General features: G+C 43.8%; 1 protein-coding gene across 3 annotated transcripts in view; it reads left to right on the forward strand.

Moving 5' to 3' along the window:
* The window catches only part of c20h10orf90 (chromosome 20 C10orf90 homolog), a 224,275-nt gene that overhangs the window by 153,612 nt on the left and 55,185 nt on the right, over window positions 1-15,478 (forward strand). For all 3 annotated transcript variants that reach the window (XM_068052741.1, XM_068052742.1, XM_068052743.1), the window contains one exon: window positions 3,483-3,691. In XM_068052741.1, the coding sequence (XP_067908842.1) occupies window positions 3,483-3,691 (209 nt within the window). The remainder of the gene's footprint in view (window positions 1-3,482; window positions 3,692-15,478) is intronic.

Consider the following 15,478-nt stretch of genomic DNA (forward strand, 5'->3'; position numbering starts at 1 on the left):
CCTTTCTACGTCTTTATTCTTCTTTAAGATGCATCTTAAAACCTACTTCTTTGAGCAAGCTTTTGGTCAGCTGTCCTAATACCTCTTTATGTGGCTCCATGTCAAATTTAATCTGATACTCTGGAGCATGTTGGGCTGTTTTACTATGTTAAAGGCACTATATGGATTCAAGTTGTTGTTATTTTATTGTTTTCTGACCTTTTCTTTTATTTCTGTGAGAAATTGCTTTGCTTGTTTCGAATTGAAATTTGTCCTGCGTACAACACACAACCCAGATTACTGACTGCAAAAAACATTGTAATCAATTTCAGTTAAAATTACATGCCAAGCATTAGTTCCAATGTAAGAAAATTCCTGAACTGTGCATATTTTTAATAACTGTGTTCTTCCAACCATTCATATTAAATGTGTTTCCAGTTTTAAGGATGCTTTTTCCTCCAACCTGACCTATAACTATTCCAAAATATATTACATAATTATTAATGGGCCTGGTTTTAACTATGTCTAAATGAATCGGTTTCAGGGGAGTTAAAATCAGGCCCAAATGTGTTCCCCCGCGCCCCCACCCACTGCCCCACGAAGAGATAGTTTTGTGAGGAAACCTATGCAAAATGAAGTCAGCCAGCGAAAGACATCATGTGGTTAAAAAAAGCAACATTTTAGCTCACTGTTCAGAATGCTGGATAAACAATCCAATTTCTGTTTCTCCTACAAGAACAGAAGAAATAGGAGCAGGAGTAGACCATATGGCCCATCGAGCCTGCTCCGCCATTCAGAACGATCATGGCTGATCTTAGGATTCAACTCCACTTTCCCACCTGCTCGCCATATCCCTTGATTCCCTGAGAGACCAAATATCTGTCTATCCCAGCCTTAAATGTATCCAATGATGGAGCATCCACAACCCTCTGGGCTACAGAATTCCAAAGATTTACAACCCTTTGAGTGAAGTAATTTCTCCTCATCTCAGTTCTACATGATCGACCCCTTATCCTGAAACTGTGCTCCTGTGTTTTTGATTCCTTGACCAGCGGAAATAATCTCTCAGTGTCTAACCTATCCAGCCCCTTTAAAATCTTATAATTTTCAATGAGATCACCTCTCATTCTTCTACACTCCAGAGAATACAGGCCCAATTTACTTCTTCTCTCATCATAGGACAACCCCCTCATCCCAGGGACCAATCTAGTGAACCTTCGCTTGACAGGGTAGATGTTGAGAAGATGCTTCCACTAGTGGGGGAATCTCAAACTAGGGGACATAGTTACAGAATAAGGGGACACTCATTTAAAACTGAGATGCGAAGGAATTTCTTCTCTCAGAGGTTAGTGAATGTCTGGAATTCTGTACCCCAGAGAGTTGTGGAGGCCAGATCACTGAAAGTATTTAAAGAGGAGGTAGGTAGATTTTTGAAATATCGAGGAGTTGAGGGCTATGAGGAGCTGGCACAAAAGAGGGGTTGAGGTCTGGGGCAGATCAGCCATGATCTTATTGAATGGTGGGGCAGGCTTGAGGGGCCGAATGGCCTACTCCTGCTCCTGTTTCTTGTGTTCTTATGTTCGCTCCACTGCCTCCAATGCAAGAATATCCTTTCTTAAATGTGGAGACCAAAACTGCACACAGTATTCCAGATGTGGTCTCACCAAAACCCTGTACAATTGTAGCAATACTTCCTTATTCCTGTACTCTAATCTCATTGCAATAAAAGCCAACATGCCATTTGCCTTCCTAATTGCTTGTTGTACCTGTATGTTAACTTTCTGCATTCCTTGTACAAGTACACACAAGTCTCTTTGAACATTGACACTTACAAGTTGCACACCTTTTAAAAAATATTCTGCTTTTCTATTCTTACGACCAAAGTGCAAAACTTCACACCTCTCTACATTTTATTCCATCTGCCATCTTGTTGCCTGCTCACTTAACCTGTCTAAATCGCTTTGCAGCCTCTTTGTGTCCTCCCCACAGCTTACCTTTCCACCTACATTTGTATCATCAGCAAATTTAGATATATTACTCTCTGTCTCTTCATCTAAGTCATTGATGTAGATTGTAAATAGCTCATGCCCCAGCACTGATCCTTGTGGCACTCCACTGTTTACTGCCTGCCAACTTGAAAATGCCCCATTTATGCCCACTCATTGCTTCTAGTCTGTTAACCAATGATCTATCCATGATAATATATTACCCCCAACTCCATGAGCCCTTATCTTACCCATTAACCTTTTGTATGGCACCTTATGGCTTTTGGAATTCCAGGTATACTACATCTACTGGTTCCCCTTTATCTACCCTACTAGTTACATCCTCAAAAAACTCTGATAAATTTGTCAAACAGGATTTACCTTTAGTAAAACCATGTTGACTTGTTCTAATTATACTGTGCTTTTCTAAGTGCATTGTTAAGACTTGCTTAATAATAGATTCCAGCATTTTCCCAAGACTGATGTTAGGCTGACTGGCCTGTAGTTCCCGGTTTTCTCTCTCCCTCCTTTCTTGAAAAGCAGTGTAACGTTTGCCAACTTCCAAACTGATGGGACCATTCCCAACTCTAAGGAATTTTGGAAAATCATAGCTCGGTGTATCCCATCTCTACTACAACTCTCTGAACAGAAGACTGTTGCTTGTGCTGGTGGTGGTCATATTGGACCTTGTCCAAGGTCCAATCTAAGGATAGATATAGCGTCACCTATAATGATGTGATTGAGAAAACCTCCAAAGTGTAGAAAATAACCTCTCAGTTAAAGTACTGTGAGCAAATCCTTTTCCACTAGCAGGTAAGAAAGCAGCTGTGAGCCGAGAGTATTTATTACAGTTATTTCCTTGAGTTTGGTTCAGCCCCCACAATTGCCTTCACGAGAGACTTTCAGAAAGCCCGAGAATCCCATAGATGTGACTTTAAATTTGAAAGTGAATTGAAATAGTGTTCTAATTAAGTGATTAACATATATTAATAGGCAACCTGCCTCCCCGAAAGGGGTTGAGCGCAAGCAACCTAACATGCTCAAATTAAACCTGGAAGTTGGTGGATTGGAGCTGGCTTCTCGATGCACTGACATTTTTGCTAGTTTTAATATCCCCCATGTGTTCCTCCAGATTAAAATTCCCCTCAATGTGTTGCCCCCAACCACCCCCACGCACCTCTCCCCTATCCCCTATCCCCCCCCCCACCCCCCACCCACAACCACAGAGACAGTTTTGTGAGGAAGCCTGTGCATAATGAAGACAGCCAGCAAAGGCAACAGCTGCTGTTCATGCGATAACGATTGTAATACTTTCAGCATGCTGGGCAAGCAGTCCTATTTCAGAGCAAAACATTGAAATTTATCATTTTTTGTAAAGGGTTGAATTTGCCTTTTAATGCTGAAGTATGCCCTCTGACACCATGTTTTAAGGATTTTGTATATCAAACAGTTTGCCATTCACCACAATAATAGCATAAGATTGTAATTGCATGAATTAATGTGAAATTTTCTTCACAGCTGATATGACATTTCCCAACTATCACGTTGATTTAAATGGAAAGAGGAAAGACACTGTGAAACAGGGAAGACAAAAACCCACCCTCAGCATGATAGCAAAGTCTACAATAGGATCTCCCACTGTACATCGAGGCGAAGATATTGAGATTAGCCAGTCAGAGCTCACCACTGAGCGTGAGAAAACTGCACTGCAACTGCTCACATTGCGGGTAAGAGGCATCAAACTCTATTGCTGTTAGTGGATACAGCAATAAGAAAGGAGAAATGGTTTGATATTATAGCCTGTGGCCTGTTCAAGGATGATACACAGTGCTGGTATGTGGAATGTTCAATTACAAAACCACAGTGGAATACTTTTATGATAGAATGTTAAAGACCATATTCTTAAATGCAGTTTGTGTAGTTAAAGAAAATAAGCTGGAGGAAATACTTTCTCTCCGAATTAGTCCCCCTACTGTGAAAATAAAATTGTTTAGTATCTCTCTGGTCTGAGAGAAGGTATTTAAATTAACATATTGTGAAAGCACACTATTGGACCATTATATACTCTTCACCAGGCTTGTTTCACATGATGAAGTTGGAATTTTTCTACTCTCATGAAGATATATTTTTGTGATCATTTCAAATTGACCAGAGTTTCTCCAGGATATCTTGTTTTAAAAAATCTACTGTAAGGGTGAGTTTGTTAAAAGTATCGATGAAGCTTTCCGATCCCAGGTTCTTTCTCCAATCTATGTTCAATCCGTTGATCACATGAGGGAAATGGTGATGGTAGTTGCATCACAATTGGCTGAGGTGCCTTTCGGTTAGGAAGAGAAAAAGTGGTCGGGGTTATTTCTCCTGGTCATTTTCCAGTGACCCCAGCAGAAGTGTGTATATGTGGACAGGATTGGACTAAGCTGTGATGCCCTTCACCTATCATAGTCAAATAGTCTGCTAAAACTCACTAAAGGCCAGTTCAGGTCTGCAAATGAAACCCGACCCGAGCCCGACAGAACCACATCTGACCCCAGCCTGACCCGGCCCGAGTCCTTTCATTTTTTTCCACGCCCGACCCAACCCGACCACCAGAATGTTCAGTTAACCTAGCTTCCGTTTTTCACTTTTTAGGCTTGTGCAGATAAGCAACAAAAACTGTAACTGGACTTGAAAGGTTGTTTAAAAAGTACATTTAGATTGGAGCCACATACCGGAGGTGGTCATAGAGTGTGTCCGACCCAAGCCCGAATGCTGGACCCAGAAGAGTGACCCGAACTGAACCTGACACATGTCATCGGGTCCCGTTGGGTTCGGGCAGGTAGTCATGCTCTAAAACTCACTGTCAAAGTTCACACAGGAATAACAACCTCTTGTGTTAATTAACCGTGGGTGCTTGATGCTGTGAAACTGTAAACACCTACAGTGGGAAAGGAAGGGGAGAAAATTGTTAGCGAAATTTGGTAAGGAATGAGAGCCTTGATTGTGTAGTGGGTTCGTACATAATTGTTTCACCTCTAAGAGATGAGTTTGATTATAACTCAGATTGATGGGATGTATACTTTCTCTTTTTGCTGGCTTTGCTAAATGAAAATAAGTTTGACCATATGAAACCACATCTCAGTATGCACAAGTCCATAACAGAAAATCTCCAATACTTTGATCATTAATTAGCAACAGTATGTTGGTGGCCCTCAGTGCTGGTTTGTACATGCATGACTTAACTTTGGGCCTTGGACCTTTCCTACTCCTTCTCTGCAGGGACTGAATATTCCTACTCTGCAACTTTTTAATTGAGTTTGGGAAGTAACTGGCTGAAACCTTCTGGCAAGTCTTAACCATCTCAAAAGAATGCACATAATTATAATTAATGATTGAGTTGTCACCGAACCACCCAGAAATGAAAATGCTACATTTAATTTATTGAAGCAACTGACAGCTAATTGGTATTTTCTGAACTCAATATAAAAACTTCAGTGCCCGAGCTGCAAATTAATAGAGTCCCTTATTTTGTTCTTATTAACTGACTGTCAAATTATATAATTGAAGGAATTTTTAGGAAAGGAAAATATAAAGGAAAATCAGTTTAACCCCACCCGCCTGGCAAAGCTGCCTAGGTTGTCCTGGAGCCACCAGGAGCCAACCAGTCGAGATTTTCATGCAGCAAGAACACCCACCCAAAACTGGCAGCAGTCTTTCTACATAGGTATGTCAACCATTGGGATCCAACTGCAATTTTAACTTGGTAGCCTAAGTGGAATGCTGTAGTGAGTTTTCACCAGACCACCCCAGCAGCAAAACTAATCATGGTCAGAAGAGGCAAAAAAATACATTTTTAATTATTTGTTGCTTTCTTTGTAGGGCCTGATGGAGCAAAAGTGCTTCTCTGGACCCCACAAGGAAAACTTAGGCCTCCCCTGCTGCAGACACGTCCCTGTAACCCCGATTGCAAGTCCCTTTCGGAATGGCCCCTGTTGCTGGATGGCCTCTGGGCCTCCTGATGCTCCACCACTTCCTGCTGACGTCCACATTTCTGGAACAGGAGGTGAGTTTCCAATTCACACTGACATTTACCCACCAAAACTAGCACAGAGTTAAAATTGAGCCTACAGTTTACTAGTTTTTGCTAACAGTTAACCCTCATGAGGTTAGTAAACTAAATGCATTACAATCTGTTTTTTAAAAATTAAAATAGTCTAGATATGATTTTGAACAAGATTTTTAGGTCCTGATGAGGGGATTAGTTTTCCAGACATTATTGCGAGTCCGCCTGAGCACAAGGAAGGCAGCAGCTGATAATGTGAGCACAATTCTCAGATATTGGGTCTAATGGCGATTTGGAGCAACATCCCCAGCAGGGGAGGCAGAGCCCTGTGAACGAGGAGGGCAGAGGAGAGGGATGAGGGGCAAGAAGGCAACAGCCATACCTCAGCATAGGATCTACTGCCGAAGACGGAGCTGCCTGGACATGTCGGAGACTCAATGCCGCAGGAGACTGCACCTATCCAGGAAGATGGTCACAGAGATCTGTGTCCTCTTCATGAAAGACCTCAAACTTCACAGCACTGCTTGCCATGCTCTGCTAGTAGCTGTCAAAGTCACGGAACATCTTGAACTTCTTTACCTCTACCTCCTTCCAAGGATCAACTGCGGACCTTGGTGTCAGCTCACAGTTGCACACCATTGCATCTGGCAAGTCATTGATGTCCTTTTTGCGAGAGCTAGACATTAGATCTGATTCCAGACTGATGGGGCCTTGCAGGCACAAAGGGCAGTGGATTTCACCTCCATCGTTTGATTCCCCTGGGTGCAGGGCATCATCGGTTGCTCCCATGTGGCCATCAAGGCACTGAGTGAGAAGCCAGTGAGATTCATCAACAGGAAGGGCTTCCACTATTTGTGCACTTGCTTTCCTGGCAGCTGCCATCATGATTCCTTCATCCTCTGGCAATTCAGGGTGCTGCAGCTCTTCATTCCGCCCCCAAACTACATGGATGGATTCTACGGGTCAAAGGATATCCCTTGAAGAGATGGCTATTCACTCCTTTATGTAACCCTAATACTGAGTCACAGAGATGTTACAACTGAAGCCATCTGCTCATAAGGCCCACTTTGAGAAGGCCATTGGGCTTCTGAAGATGTGGTTCCGGAGCCTTGACCAGTCAGGTGGTGCCCTGCAGTACACTCCTGCTAGGGTGTCACGTGTTGTGGTGATCTCCTGCTCTTTCCATAACATGGCCCTTCTGAGAAGCCTGGACCTTGAAGAGGGTGAAGCGCTAGAATGACACAGCTCATCGGAGGAGGAGGAAGAGCAGGGCATGGAAGAGGAGGATGCAGAACACTGAGGTGCCCTGGCTGCACAGGAGGTGGCCGAGACTGGCCAGGATTCGAGGGTCTCGTCAGGAAGCCATCAATGTCGGGGATTATCTGATCCAGGCACATTTCAGCTGAGCCCTTCTAACCCAGGAGGACAGAATAGTTTGGAACTCACTTTGTAGAAGACACAGACTTGAATAGATCCACTCTTACTGCCAATGAATGATGCAGATCTGTCCAGAGGTGTCACTGTCTTACTTCAAAGACCTTTGCTTCCCTTCACCATCGCTTCTCTCTTTTCCAGTCTCACCATTAAAGAATGGAAGCTCTCATGTCTGGCGTCATGTGTCAATATTTACAGTGTGTTCCAAAAGTTAAAAAGTGCACATTTACAGGTGAGGCAAACCCTGTTTGCTCTTCCCAGTCCGGTGGCCTTCACTCTTGGCCACTTCTACTTGGTGCTCCCCATGTGGTCTCAGATGAGATGCAGGCAGCTCGTCTCTGCTTGCGGCTGAGACACACCTGGCAGTTGTCCTCATTGTGGAGGTGTCATAAGAACATAAGACATAGGAGCAGGAGTAGGCCATTTGAACCCTCAAGCCTGCCCCGGCATTCAATAAGATCATGGCTGATCTGCCCCAGACTTCAAGACCTCTTTCGTGCCAGCTCCTCATGGCCCTCAACTCCCCGATATTTCAAAAATCTATCTACCTCCTCTTTAAATACATTCAGTGATCTAGCCTCCACAACTCTCTGGGGTAGAGAATTCCAGTCATTCAGTATCCTCAGAGAAGAAATTCCTTCACATCTCAGTTTTAAATGAGTGTCCCTTTATTCTGTAACTATGTCCCCTAGTTCGAGATTTCCCCACTAGTGGAAGCATCTTCCCAAAATCTACCCTGTCAAGCCCCCTCAGAATTGTACATTTCAATAAGATCACCCCTCATTCTTCTAAACTCTAATGAATAAAGGCCTAACCTGTTTAGCCGTTCTTGATAAGTCAACCCCTTCATCCCAGGAATCGGCCTAGTGAATCTCTTTTGAACTGCCTCCAATGCCAGTATATCCTTTCTTAAATACGGGGACCAAAACTGTACACAGTACTCCAAGTGCGGCCTCACCAACACCTTGTACAGTGGGGGCGCCTCCAGATGCTGTGGCACCAGTGTTAATGCAGGAGCAGCCTCGGTCACTGGGCCCCACTGCATAAATGGTCCCTCAGTCAGAAGCGCCAATGAGGCTGATGATGATGGCACCCCATGGTGGGGTGGCACTCTTCGGTGACTGCCTCAGCCCTAGGGGCACAACTGGCATCCACTCCAAATGTCTTTGCGTCATCACCACCACTGACCGGTCAATACTACAGAGCATTTTGTGTGTTTCAGTGCGCTGCTCCTGCATCCACTCAGAGTGCTGCTGCATATGGCTCTCCATGAGGTTGGCCTCCCTCTCAAAGGAGGAGCTCATGTGTTCGAAACCCTGAGCCATGGTGGAGCACATGAGCTGAATGGACTCCTCTATTATCAGCCCATGGTCCCACACTGCCTCAGGGAACTCTGACATGTGAGAACACATCTATTGCTCCTGATCTAAGTAGACCTTCCTTTCTTGTGACTCCCGAGACCCTGCATCTGCTCCCAGCTGAGCATGGCTGTGTCAGTCCTTTATCTTTCAAGGGAGACTCCCCACAGCTGTCTCTGTCTCTCTCACCTCCTCCTGCTCACATGTAACGTGCTGTTCTCCCAGAGCCACCCTATCTAAGCCTGTGCGAAGACCCACCGATGTGAGTGTATCTGTGCTGGTGGAGGATGCGCTTGTAAGATGTTACTGTGCTGTCTCTGTTTCTTCTGTGTGTCCTGGTGCTGTTACAGGACTCAGGCATTCCACCTCCATGTCAGAACCTGTGGGAGAAACAAGAGATCATGAGAACAAGTCTTTGAGAGCAGGAGCCTTTGCTGTGCTGAGGCTTCCCAATGCAGCTGAGTCTCTGCCATACTGTCAGACTGGGAGGAATGCACTCCACTCACTTCATCCACGGATTGCATTATCTTTTCACCCTCTCCACCAGGAATGCATATCTCTCCTTCCCTGACTTGCTCCTGTGGGGGCCACCCTTGCGATTTCCATGGCTCGCTCCTCCATGGCAGTGATGATGTGGAGATGCAGCACACCTCCTCCAGTCAGAGCCCTCTCTCCGGCTTTGTGAGCTCTTTTATCCTGCAAGGACAAAAGAGGGATGGCACTACTGGCCTCTGTGACCAATGCCAGCAATTCATTGACATAGAAAGCTGTACGTATCTCTGAGCCTTACTGAGCGGTCAGTAAGTACTGTGGGCACACATTACTCCCATGTTCAGGAGCAGCAAGCAGCCCTCAGCTCCCCAGCTGATGTGTCTGCTGAAGATTGAATACCCAAAGCACTGTCATCAGGGTCTGGCATTGCACTCATCTTGCCAGAGCGAAGAAGGTCTTTGAACCTTTTGCAGCATTGTACCCAGTTCCTATGGACCATACCTGCAGCCATGCCAGCTTTGTTTGCATGGGTGGCCTTCTCCTTATGCCCTCAAGGTCAGCATTGGAGAATTGAGGGGAAGCCCTGCCCCAGGTGGCAGATCTCTGAATCCCTGGTGCATCCATTCTTTCAATGATGCTTTTACATCGGGCCCACATTTACTGAGTCCTGCCTCCGTCCCACATCCACAGCTGCTAATTGGCTTTCCAAACTGCCTTCCAGCTAATTTGTAGCCTGCCTTAGTGAAAATCGGGATCTGTGAATACAACCCCCACCTTCCCCCCACTCTCCTCCCACCCCTATCCCGGATGGGATTGAAACCAGGAAACTGTTGTGTGATTGCCTATAAGAGTGATATCCCTTTAAGATCTTAGTATGCTAATGAGCTGAGTACCAGGATGCGGTCATGTGAATACATGCCAGTCTCACTTTGTAACTGTAACACCATTTGAGATCTTCAATCAACTGAACTCCACGTATCTCATTTACGTTGCATCAGACAACATAAAAAGCTCCTCATTACATGTTGGCAGCGGTGGGATGCGAACCCATGTCCCTGAAGAGATTGGATTCTCATTTCAGAAACGGTCCCGTTGTCAGTTTCCGATCCCGGAGGGAAAATCCTGCCCTTTGAGTTGAATCATTCATGTTTCTCTCTCAATGGGGGGACTTTTAACTTGAAAAAAGGGCATGTTTGAGTCAGGTGGGGGAATTAAAGTCTTAAATATCAAATTTGCAACCCAAACTCGCCTCCAACCCATCCACTTCAATCTCGAACTGAGATGGGAAGGTAGTTGGGTGACTGGGTGACCAACCTGCTCCAAGAAGGCAGGTTGGTACTTTAAACATGATAATAAGGCTGCGAGCTACATGGTCATTCAGTTTTTCAATTTTAACCTTGGTCTGCCAGGTTTCTCGAGCCTCAGAAAACTCGGTAGCTACATCCAGACAAAGGCTTGGCACGTCAGGAAGTGAGTGCCTTTATACCTACCTTCTGGATCCAGTATGCCTGCCTGACGAATCCCCCACAATCCAGCAGTGCCCCCGTTCTCTGCCACCTTCCCCATGAGGCCTCCAATTCCACCTACCTCAGGCCTCCAATCACCACCCGGAATTCCATTTCCCCACTATCAGGTCTCCAATCTGCTTACATGCCACTGAAAGATGATCTCACTTGGGAAGAACTTTAATTAGTTTTTCTCTGCATTAAGAAAAGGCAACTGATTCCACAAAGGTCAGCTTGCCCTCCAATATGGAGGATTCAGCTCAATCTTTTCAGTGGTAATACCAGAATTACCACGTTACAATCTTTTATATAAATTATGTTTTAATCGAGCGGATGTCTACACATTCTATCAATATAGTAGTTCATTTTACCTATGTGAAAATTAAGAATTTGGATTATAATGCTGAAAATGAGAATTAATATAATTACACAAGAAAGCATGAAAATAAACTGCTCGTGGACCATATTGGCATATGCTCCAGGACTAGTCATCTGAGAGGCAAGAAAATTATATTCTTATACAACTGCAACATCGCATATTTTAAAGCAGTTTTGAGAATTGAGTGATTGAACATGTGGCTGGAGAACTGGTGTAGGAGGGAGGGCATTAGATTTCTGAGACATTGGCACCAATTCTAGTGGGACCTGTACAAGATGGACAAGTTGCATCTTAGCAGGACTGGGACAGATATCCTTGCAGGGAGATTTGCTACTGCTGTTGGGGAGGATTTAAACTAAATTGTCAGGGGGATGGGAACCTGAGAGGGAGTTCAGATTGTAGGGATGCAAAACTGGTAACTTGTCAGGGATGTGGGAACCAGGAGCAAGTATCAGAGAGGAATACCAAGGTGTACAGAATGGGCAGGACTGGGTGTTAAATATTCCTGGATTCAAGATGTTCAGGAAAGATAGGAAAGGGATAAAAGGGAAGGAGGGGGTAGCGATATTGGTATTGATTAAGGAGAGCATTGCAGTGCTGGAGAGAAAGGATGTCCCAGAGGGGTCGAGGACAGAATCAATTTGGCAAGAGCTAAGGAACAAAAAAGGTGCGGTTACATTGCTTGGTGTTATCGATAGGTCACCAGCTAGTGGGAAGGAAATGGAGGAACAAATTTGCAAGGAAACTACAGAGAGGTGCAAAAATTATAATGGGGGACTTTAATTATCCAAACATAGACTGGGATAATAGTAGTGTAAAGGGCAGAGAGGGGCAAGAGTTCCTAGAGTATGTTCAGGAAGATTTTCTACAACACTATGTTGCTAGTCCAACAAGAAAGGAGGCTCTGCTAGACCTGGTTCATGGGAATGAGGTGGGCCAAGTGGATCAAGTATCAGCAGGAGAATATTTAGGGGATAGTGATCATTGTATCATAAGGTTTAGGCTGACTATGGAAAAGGATCAAGAGCGATCCAGAGTAAGAATAATTAACTGGGGGAAGGCCAACTTCAATGGGATAAGAATGGAGCTGGGGTGAATAAATTGGAGTCAAAAGCAGGCAGGAAAAGTAGGGCAAACAAATCTAGAGCTCCCTGGATGACAAAAGAGGTAGAGATTAAGATAAAGAAGAAAAAGTGTGCTTATGACAGATGCCAGGTAGAAAATACTATCGTGAATTAGGCTGAATATAGAAAGTCCAGAGGGGAAGTGAAAAAGCAAATATGAGAGCATGAAAAGAGACTTTCAGCTAGCATTAAATGAAATCCCAAAGTTTTCCAAAGGCATATAAATAGTAAAAAGGTGGTACAAAGAGGAGTGGGACTGATTAGAGACCAGAAAGGGGATTTACACATGGAGGCAGAGGGCGTATACTTTGCATCTGTCTTTACCAAGGAAGAAGATGCAACTCAGGCAATGTTGAAAGAGGAGGTAAGTCAGACACTAGAAGGGTTTAAAATTGATAAAGAGGAAGTATTAGATAGGCTGCCTGTACTTCAAGTGGATAAAGCACCAGGTCCGGATGAGATGCATCCAAGGGATACTGAGGGAAGTAAGGGTGGAAATTGCAGAGGCACTGGCCATAATTTTTCAGTCACCTTAGACTCGGGGGTGGTGCTAGAGGACCAGAGAATTGCAAATGCTACACTCTTGTTCAAAAAAGGGTGCACAGATTGGCCCAGCAACTATAGGCCAGTCAGTTTAACTTCGGTGAAGGAAAAATTTCAAAAAAAAATTCGGGACAAAATCAATAGTCACATGGACGAATGCGAGTTACATACAAACAAATGAGTTAGGAGCAGGAGTAGGCCCCTCAAGCCTGCTCCGCCATTTAATAAGTTCATGGCTGAACTGATCACTCCACATTTCAACCTGATAACCTTTCATCCCCATGCTTATCAAGAATATATCTACCTCTGCCTTAAAAATATTTAAAGACTCTGCTTCCACCATCTTTTGAGGAAGAGAATTCCAAAGGCTCATGACTCTCTGAGAGAAAACATTTCTCCTCATCTCTGACTTAAATGGATGACGGCTTATTTTTAAACAGTGACCCCTAGTTCTAGATTCTCCCACAAGGGGAAACATTCCTTTCCAAATCCACCCTGTCAAGACCCCTCAGGATCTTATATGTTTCAATCAAGTCACCTCTTACTCTTCTAAATTCCAGCAGATACAAGTCTAGCCTGTCCAGTCTTTCCTCGTAAGACAGCCCGCCCATTTCACATCGATAAAGAACATAAGAACTAGGAGCAGGAGCAGGCAATTCAGCCCCTCAAGCCGCTCCGCCATTCAATACGATCATGGCTGATCTCATCTCGGACTCAACTCCACTTTCCTGCCCATTCTCCAAAACCCTTCAACCCATTACTAATTAAATATCTATCTCCTCCTTAAATTTACTCAATGTCCTGGCATCCACTGCACTCTGGGGTAGTGAATTCCACAAACTCACGACCCTTTGAGAGAAATAATTTCTTCTCATCTCTGTTTTAAATCTGCTACCCCTTATCCTAAAACTATGACCTCTTGTTCTAGATTGCCCCACAAGAGGAAACATTCCTCTCTACGTCTACTTTGTCAATCCCCTTAATCATCTTATATACCACAATTTGATCTCCTCTCATTCTTCTAAACTCTAGGGAGTAAAGGCCTAAACTGCTCAATCTCTCTTCATAAGACAAACCCCCCCATCTCTGGAATCAATCAAGTGAACATCCTCTGAACTGCCTCCAATGCAACTACATCCCTCCTCAAGTAAGGGGACAAAAACTGTATGCAGTACTCCAGGTGCGGTTTCCCTAATGTCTTGTACAGTTGCAGAAACACTTCCCTACTTTTATACTCTATTCTGTTAGCAATAAATGCCAAAATTCCATTTGCCTTCCTTATTGTCTGCTGCACCTGTCTGCAATTCATGCACGAGGACACCCAGATCCCTCTGCACCGAAGCACTCTGAAGTTTCTCTCCATTTAGATAATAATTTGCCTTTCTATTCTTCTGACCAAAATGGATAACTTCACACTTATCCACGTTAAACTCCATCTGCTAAATTTTGGCCCATTCACCTAACCTATCCATATCCATTTGTAAATTTCTTATTTCTTTATTGCAACTTACTATCCCACCTATTTTAGTGTCATCTGCAAATTTGGATATAGTACCTTCTATTCCTGCATCCAAGTCATTCATATAGATTGTAAATAGTTGGGGCCCGAGGACTGAACCCTGTGGCACCCCACTAATTACATTGTGCCAAACAGAAAAAGACCCATTTATCTCAACTCTCTGTTTTGTGTTGGTTAGCCAGTCCTCTATCCAAGCTAATAAATTGCCCCTAACCCCATGTGATCTTATCTTGTGTATTAACCTTTTGCACAGCACCTTATCAAATGCCTTCTGGACATCCACATATACTACATCTATAGGATCCCCATTATCCACTTGCTTGTACATCTTCGAAGAACTCTAGCAAATTAGTCAAACATGATTTACCCTTCATAAAACCATGCTGATTCTGATGGATTGCGTTTTGACTTTCTAAATGTCCTGTTATTACTTCCTTAATATTGGATTATAACAGTTTCCCAACGACAGATGTTAAACTATTGGGTCTATAGTTTCCTACTTATGCCTCCCTCCCTTTTTGAATAACGGCGTTATATTAGCATTTTTCCAATCTACTGGAACCTTTCCCGCATCCAGGGAATTTTGGAATATTATAACCAATGGATCCGCTATCTCCGCTGCCACCTCCTTTAAGACCTTAGGATGTAGGCCATCAGGCCCTGGGGATGGGACTTGTCTACCTTCAATCCCAAAAGATTGCTCAGTATTTTTTCCCAAGTGATGATGATTGTTCTAAGTTCCTCCCTTTCTATAACCTCTGCATTACCTGTTACTATTGGGATGGTACTAGTGTCCTCCATAGTGGAAACTGAGGCAAAATACTGATTTAGTGTCTCCGCCATTTCTGTGTTCCCCTCTATTAACTCCCCAGTCTCATCCTCCAAGGGACCAACATTCACTTTAGCTACTCTCTTCCCTTTTATATACTTATAGAAGCTTTTGCTATCCATTTTTATATTTTACGCTAGTTTTCTTTCATAATTTACCTTCTGCTCTTTTTATTACTTTTTTTAGTAACCCTTTGTTGATCTTTAAAAGTTTCCCAATCTGCCAGCCTGTCACAGGCCTTTGCAATATTGTATGCCTTAGTTTTTGTCTTTATGTTATCCTTAACTTCCTT

The sequence above is a fragment of the Heterodontus francisci genome, chromosome 20 (assembly GCF_036365525.1).
Source record: "Heterodontus francisci isolate sHetFra1 chromosome 20, sHetFra1.hap1, whole genome shotgun sequence".
NCBI lineage: Eukaryota > Metazoa > Chordata > Chondrichthyes > Heterodontiformes > Heterodontidae > Heterodontus > Heterodontus francisci.